Consider the following 8,075-nt stretch of genomic DNA (forward strand, 5'->3'; position numbering starts at 1 on the left):
TGTGTTCAAAAAGCGTCTGGATCAAATACAAAGCGAGTTGACATTTAAGGATCCGTCACTGCTTGCACATAATTATCCAATGGAGTACGATAAAGATCAAAAACGTTCTGCGATTATTCCTACTCTTAAAGCGGAATTTCACAAAACTATTGATAAGATTAAAAAACGATTTGAACTTAACCCCAAAGAAGAACTTAAGCAAAAAACAGATCCAATTAAAAAAAAGAAGGCTTCTCCTATGAAGCAAAGTATTTACGAAGACTACATTATGCATCTTCATGAAGCTGATAAAAAAAAGAAATCAACTGAAATCCATAATAAAGACAAAGCCAAAGTAAAATCAGAAAGAAATGCAGATAAGGTGAGATCAGATAATAAGAAAACTAGTGAAGTATCTCATATTCGAAAATCGAAATCTTCCCAGAAAACTTCTTCTGAAAAAGATAAAGATGAAGACGTTCAAAACATACTTAAAGATTTCAATACAAAAAAGCTATTAGAGAACTCAGTTGATAAGGATAGTACAAATGAAAGTCCAGATCAAGATAAAAATAAAAAAGTAGACGAGAACTCAAACGAAAGTTTAGATTCAGGCAAAACTAATGTAGATGTGGATGAAAACGAAGTCAATGAACTGATTAAGAGAGTAAACAACAAAAATTTTGTTGAAAATAGTAAAAATACCAAAGCACCAAAGCAGAACAAGCCTTCGGAATACACAAAACAACGTAAGGTGATAAACGATATTTTAAAAGATTTTAATGTACAAAAATTTATAGAAGGAATTAATGAATCTTCCGATGTAATTGCTAAAAGTAAATGGCGTGCAGAACAGGATAAAGAGATGAAAAATATTTTAAACAAATTAAGAAAGTACGACACAAAAAAAGGCTCGGAGGAGAATACAGACAGATATTTCAACTCCAAGCAACTCGAATCTAATGTAAAAGATAGTAAAGAATCGGCTAAAGAAATTAAATCTGAGAAAAGTTTTACTGACTCTAGTTTAAAAAAACAGAGAAATACTATAGAAAACAAACTAAAAGTATCTCAGAGTGCGCCTTTAAAAGACAATTCAAAGGAAGACATCAAAAACACTTTAAGCAGCATTGATAACTGGTGGGATGATTTTAAGAAACGCCACAATGTAGTCAGTGATGATATGTACGTGTCATCTAAACAGAATGCAAAAAAATCTATTGATTCGTCTTGGAGTAAAGAAGATATCATTGCAAAACGTAATGATTTATCGATGGAATTGAATAGTATCAACGCTCAAAAGAAAAAGAAGTCCATTAAAAAACGTCGAATCTTGGACAATAACAATAATTTGGTTAATGTACAGAAGCGCTGCGATACTCGAATCATTCAAAGTATTAACGATGCATTTCCTGCAGTGTTAACCACAAATACTAATGATTTAACAACTATGTCTCAAGCAGGAAGCCTTTTGCAAAATGTGGCGAGGGAAATGAACACGACTACATTGGACTTAGCTCGAAAACTTACGGCTACTATGGACCCACAGATAAACTTAAAGACAGATCCAAAATTTAATACTGATCTTAAAAAAAATATAGCTAAGTCAGGTAAGTACTGAAATGTTATTCAATATTTATAAAATAATTTCAAATAAATTGATGTTGTATTATGTAGTCAATAATAGTCAAAGGAAAGCCAAAAATAGTAGCTCTAAAACCACGAAAGCCGCGGATGAACTCTCTAAATGTGACGCTCCTACTTCAGAGGATGAATGCAGGGATGCATCCTATATTTTAGATAAAGTATTAAGTAAATTAGAGCGCATTCAATGTGAAAAGAATAAAAAAATAGAACACAAAACATTATCCTGTGATGGTAAAGTAAAAAAAAAATTTAATTTAAATAAAAACATATTTATAACAATTAATATTATTCAGTATATTACTTACTACTTCAGTCTTCGTGGTTTAATCTTTGCTCAGTATATAGCATAAATGCAATACGCTATAGGTCTGTTCCACGAATTATTCGTAGTAAAACTCAATTAAAACACAAGTAAAGTACAAACTGAGAGCGTAACACAAATAAAGTGTCAAATTTCGCTCTTTACACAGATTTTCATGGAACAGCTTTGCATGAAGTCTGGTGAGAACACCAGTGCCGCGCAAATAAACAATACAAAAATTTAAATTCAAACTAAAACAGCTGATTCACACAACAACACAAATTTTAGTTGAAATAAAATGGAGTAAAGTCTGTGTAGCATTTTCAAATTTCGACAGGGATGTTACGCTTTCTCAAATACTCTCATTTACTCGAAAATTTGCTGAGAAAATTTACTACGAGTAGCTTGTGGAACAGACCTTATATTTTGCAGTTATCATGTAAAAACCTACAAAATATATATATAAACCAAAGGAAATATTCTCTGATATTTATTAAATATTTATTAAAGCACACAACTCTGTAAGAGAGATATGGAAATATTTCTCAACCCAATTTTACCTTAAGTTTTGCGTTTTAAAGTTCTTTATATACACTGTGATTAGTGTAATTACACTGTGATATATCAAGCATTATATATTTTATTTAACACATTTTTTGATCATTTAGTAGAAATTTTTACTTACTCTTAAAAAATTTTAAGAAACAAGAAAAATTAAAAATGTTCTAATACTCTATCGTAACGCAAAATAATACATCACAATCCTTGAAATCTTGAAATATAATTAATCACACTCCCGCAATCTCCACGAACACAAAAGAAGAGAACAACTGAAATATTGCTGAATGTTTTAGTTCTTTCGTATTGCTCTATAGTTCTTTTGGGCGTCTACTAAACATTGCCAATGGAATTATAGTTTTTTAGAATAGAAAAGCCATTTTTCATTAAATTTAATTATTAAAAATTATGAATGTAAAGAAAAGCAAAAAAGACTGTTTTTAAATTTTTTTTTTTTATTCATATTTAACAAAAGTTAAATATTTTACATTTCTAATATAATTTTGTCACTAAAATGATTTTATTTTTGTTAATATTGATTTACGAAAATGCTTATATATATTTATTATTTATTTATTACTTAAACTTATTTAGGAACTTATTTGCTATAATGTTTCAACGGGAACTTCTTTACAAAAACAGAAAAGAACAATAGAGCAACGGGTAGAACAAAATATTTTAAAAACTATTAATTATTTTAATAACAAAAACACTAAACCAATCATAAACAATACAACATAAACACTTCTAATAACTTATTTTATATATATACATATATATAAATATTGTATTTGTTTATATTTACATAACGTACTATCAGATACTAATACAATTATGCATCTTACAGGAGCACCTTGTGATATAGCAGGCTCATGGAATTCCTATGTAATGGGTGTACATTTTGAATTATCACTGGCAAAAACGACACGTACATTGGGAGAACCTGAAAAGGAAAATAAAGATTTGCACATTGTAGTTAGCGAACGTGTTCCACCAAAACATCATAGTGTCATTGATGCAGAATGGTCTTTTATGGGTAGCACCATGAATCAATACGGTGGACCATTTTATATGTTTACTGAAAGTAAGTCTGCACATTCTGGAATAATGGCGACATTTATTGGTATTTATATTAATATTAAATTGAATCAATTCTAGTATAGTATTTTTATTGGCTTTATCATTTTCAAGGTTCTTGTCGTACTTGTGGCGGTATTGACACAATATTTGGTGGCTGGACATTAATTTTTCCATCAAAAGATTGTCAAGACGTTACAACATCAATAGAGCATAAAAGAGATTTTTTTCGGCGTAACAGAATGGAAGCAAAACGCAAAGAACGTTTCAAGACTATGCTATATGACAAAAGCAAATATGCCAAAAAGGATAAATGTAATCCCATAAAATGTTAGACCTATTTTATATTGAATATCTATATATGGTTATATATTCAGTTCATATATTTTTTGAAATGTTTAATTGAATAAATTTAAATTATCATTTAATTTTATTGGCACATATTTTGTTACAATAATAAATATGTAATGCTAATTTATGATGTATTTTTTTTGTTACAATTTGTATGCACATCTTAAATTTACCTAAATTTGTCCTGGATAATGTCGACTAGAATTTTCTACTGCAGCTATCATTTGCATCATTTGACCCAAATGTCTGCCAACACAAGCTCTATCAAGTTTATCGCCACTTGGTGTCTTGCACGCATCCAACTTGTCATTAGCCAATCGAAGTATAGATTGTTTAATTTCTGGTTTGTCAGCCAATGGACCTGAACCGTTTAACCGTTCAGTTATTTTTACTTGGAAAGGAATTGCTTCAGGAAATTGTGTTTCAGTCATACGCCACGAGATTGATTCAGAATTACTTCCATGATTTGAGTTTCTAAAAGCTGCAAAGATATCCTGCATATCCCGATTGTTTTTCCATGAGTTTTCTTCGGAGGACTCGTTTGACGAGTCGTTGTCATTACCTCTATTTGAAGAACGTCTTGCCGAGTTGCAGTGTACCTGTAATATAAAGTATTGAATATGTTTTAAAATATTTTAATAAATTATATTCTTATACCTGTACACAGCTAGCAACTGCTACTACGAATATAATTGCAAATAGTTTCATATTAGGTTTAATGTATCACTTTGAGGTAATTATTCAAATTGGTCATCTTGCTTGCAGTTCCCAGTTTATATAGCGTTGAAAAATGAATAAAAAAATTAATTAATTCCAACTGCGCTGAATTACATGTTTCCATTCGAGAACAACAATGTCTATCATGATTCATAAAATTGCTTAATATGCAATTTTACTACATATTTACAAAATAAGTTCAATAACCAGATTTTAATCTTAAGCGACGCCACAAATAGTTAATAATTATATATATTAATTATGTAACCAACTAAAACATTATAATGTAAACGAAAAGAGTATATATATTTTATGACATATATATGTATGTATATATTCTTTACATTTACTATATCTAATGGAGATTCTGCATTATAATTGTTTACATATTACATATGTGAGATCTCATATACTTCCATCTTGCATCATTAGGTGATCATTTCAACAAACAAATAATATTTTCTTGAAATTATTTTAGAGATAACCCTTAGTGATGGTGTAGACAAGCGGTCAATGTACTGAACTTACACGTGAAAAATCGTGAAGGTTGTTTATATTGTATGAAGTTCCTCTAATTTTCTTAACATATAGGCATTAAAATAATATAATAATATTCATTAATATTATGTTAGGATAATATTTAGAAAGACGCTTATGTCTAAACTCTTGACAATATCAGTCAATGGCAATGCAAAACTCATCAATTTTCTCTAATAGGTTTTTATGCTTTTAAGTTGATACTAATTTTCCAACGTCTTACCTAAAGTCGTGTATATATGTAACCATGATTTAATTTCAACTGAACGTGTTTACCATTTCAGATCCTAGTCTTCATTTGTATATTGGTAACCATCGCTAGCATAACACAATTTCGTAGGAGTCCTACACACATATACACCAATTATTCGATTTATAATATTACCGACAGCAGTGTAAATTACGCGAATTATGATAAAAGCAAATCAAAATACCTATTTTACTCAAAATAAAGCTTAACAGTAATTTTCCCTCAAATATACAATATTTAGTAGGGAAACTAGATATCAATGAAATTCATACTGACATATCCAAATAAAATTCATATGAATGCTGAACTCGCAATGTTTTACAGTGTTTAAAGAGTTATCAAAATTTATACTATATTCAGACACATCCTAATTTCGCCAATATTTTAATTTCGTCTTCGTGTCAGCGAAATTACAAAATTCCATACAAAATTCAGTTTTAAGGTTAGAACGAAATTAAGGAAAATGGCCTTAACTGAAATTAAGTGACATTTCAAATGCAACTATGCGTAAGACAAGTTTTAAGCAAAAGATGAAGTTGAAATAACAAAAAAGTGCCTTTTTTTGAATAAATGTGAGTTAGTTATTAATGTTATTAATTTAAAATAGAGTGAAGTACAATAATTCACATACCTGAAATCCACTAAAGCTAATAAATCTACTGAATGCAATCCTTCATAGTTATAATAATCAACTTTTAAATTTCCCAAATGCAATTTGGAGCATGTAATTTTAAAATTCGAATGGTAAACAAAAACCATATTATTTTCTTAATTTGAAGAAGTATGAATACTTTCGAAATTAACAATTTTATTATTACGAAATTAAAATAATTTGGCTGTCTAAACATAGTATTCACTATAATTGAAATTAAAACACAACGCAAGTTTCTCAACTCATAAGAGAGTGCAACAATGATTTTAACTTTAATATTTTAACATCTTAACACGAATTTACTATGATAACCAAGAACTATGAAATTAACATAAATTTGCGATTTACTACTAAAAAGTTTTTTGGTATCATACTTTACGAGTATAACACAACACTTTTTCGTTCTACAATTATTTGAGCAACCCTGTCTTTAGTTATTATTTACACAAACTATACAAATATGATAACATACTAAATCAGCTGGAGTCAAGTTTACGAATCGTTCTTAAGAAAAAGTAAATAAAAACAATTTATAGTTTATGTGTAATAAAAATAGTATTAAAGAATAAATAAGATTAAAACATAATAAATAAAATCAAAATGGGTAATCAGTTGGTTGGAATAGCACCATCACAAATATACCCTGTGGAGCACTACTTTTCGGGTACATTTGGTACAGAAATTGTTTTTGATTCAAAGTAAGAGAAATTGAAATTTTTCATTTTAAATTTAATAACTAAATTTATTTATTCTTTAGTATGGGTAGCACACGTTTTTTCAAAGTAGCCAAAGCAAAAACAGAAGAAGGATTGATTGTTGTAAAAGTATTTGTGAAACATGATCCAACATTACCTTTAGAAGATTATAAAGAGAGAGTGGAATATATTAAAAAAACACTTGCTAATGCAGTAAATTGTTTGCCATTTCAGAGAGTTGAGGTTAGTTAAATTACTTGTATGCAATATATATATTAAAATTCAAGCCGATTTGTGTTCTTACTTTCACAGCTCACTGACAAGGCTGCATATATAATGAGAGAATTTGTGAAACATAGTTTATATGACCGCGTCTCCACACGCCCGTTTCTAACTGTTTTGGAAAAGAAATGGATTACATTCCAAATTTTATGTGCTTTAAACCAATGTCATAAACAGAAAATATGTCATGGTGATATTAAGGTAATGTAATGAAACATTTAAAAAAATATACTTTTGGAACTTTTGCTTTAACAGCTAGAAAATATATTGATAACATCATGGAATTGGATTTTATTATCCGATTTTGCCTCATTTAAGCCAACGTACTTACCGGAAGATAATCCAGCTGATTACACATACTTTTTTGATACAAGCCGTAGACGTACTTGTTACATTGCTCCAGAACGTTTCGTTAAAACGTTGTCATCAGAAGATCCAGAAGGAAATGTTTCTATGTTTCCTACTGACTCAATATTACGTTTAGGACCCTATTCTGGAACAACTGTTCTACCAGCTATGGATATATTCTCTGCTGGGTTTGTACACCATCTATATTGTAATTAATAAATATTAATTCATATGTTTGAATAATTTCTATTTAGTTGTGCATTGTTAGAATTATGGACTGAAGGTACCGCCCCCTTTGAATTATCTCAACTGTTAGCATATCGACGTGGTGAACGCGATTTAGTTGAAAAACATTTACAAGGCATCGATAATGAAAATTTGCGAAATTTATTAGCGTCAATGATTAATTTAAATTCAATAAATCGAAAAAGTGCCGAAGATTATTTGGCTGACGAACGTGGTCGTCTTTTTCCGGAATATTTCTATTCGTTTTTACAATCATATTTGCAAATATTTTCCTCTACGCCTATTATGTCTGCAGATGATAAAATCTTAACACTACATACCGATATGAACCACTGTATTAAGGTTTTGACAAATGCACAAAATGTGACGCCTGATGAAGAAACAATTGATGGATTTAAACAACTTGCCATAACTGAAAAGAAAGATGATTTATAC

General features: G+C 29.4%; 3 protein-coding genes across 3 annotated transcripts; 2 read left to right on the forward strand and 1 right to left on the reverse strand.

Moving 5' to 3' along the window:
* Positions 1-10: 10 nt before the first annotated feature.
* Positions 11-3,941, forward strand: LOC119664431 (probable serine/threonine-protein kinase DDB_G0276461). The gene is made up of 5 exons (XM_038073917.1): positions 11-728; positions 780-1,589; positions 1,657-1,857; positions 3,333-3,608; positions 3,677-3,941. The coding sequence occupies exons 1-5, from the start codon at positions 80-82 to the stop codon at positions 3,895-3,897; spliced, it is 2,157 nt and encodes a 718-aa protein (XP_037929845.1). The 5' UTR covers positions 11-79; the 3' UTR covers positions 3,898-3,941.
* A 59-nt stretch (positions 3,942-4,000) lies between these two features.
* On the reverse strand, positions 4,001-4,679 carry LOC119664430. The gene is made up of 2 exons (XM_038073916.1): positions 4,571-4,679; positions 4,001-4,512 (listed from the first exon to the last, which is right to left on the reverse strand). Exons 1-2 carry the CDS (start codon positions 4,619-4,621, stop codon positions 4,087-4,089), a joined length of 477 nt encoding a protein of 158 aa, XP_037929844.1. The 5' UTR covers positions 4,622-4,679; the 3' UTR covers positions 4,001-4,086.
* A 1,865-nt stretch (positions 4,680-6,544) lies between these two features.
* Positions 6,545-8,072, forward strand: LOC119664429 (phosphoinositide 3-kinase regulatory subunit 4-like; the record flags this gene model as incomplete). The annotated part of the gene is made up of 5 exons (XM_038073915.1): positions 6,545-6,767; positions 6,827-7,007; positions 7,077-7,247; positions 7,302-7,582; positions 7,649-8,072. Coding segments are annotated over exons 1-5 (1,155 nt in total), but the record flags the coding sequence as incomplete, so codon positions are not given.
* Positions 8,073-8,075: the final 3 nt, after the last annotated feature.

The sequence above is a fragment of the Teleopsis dalmanni genome, unplaced genomic scaffold, assembly GCF_002237135.1.
Source record: "Teleopsis dalmanni isolate 2A unplaced genomic scaffold, ASM223713v2 unscaffolded_contig_1918, whole genome shotgun sequence".
Taxonomy (NCBI): domain Eukaryota; kingdom Metazoa; phylum Arthropoda; class Insecta; order Diptera; family Diopsidae; genus Teleopsis; species Teleopsis dalmanni.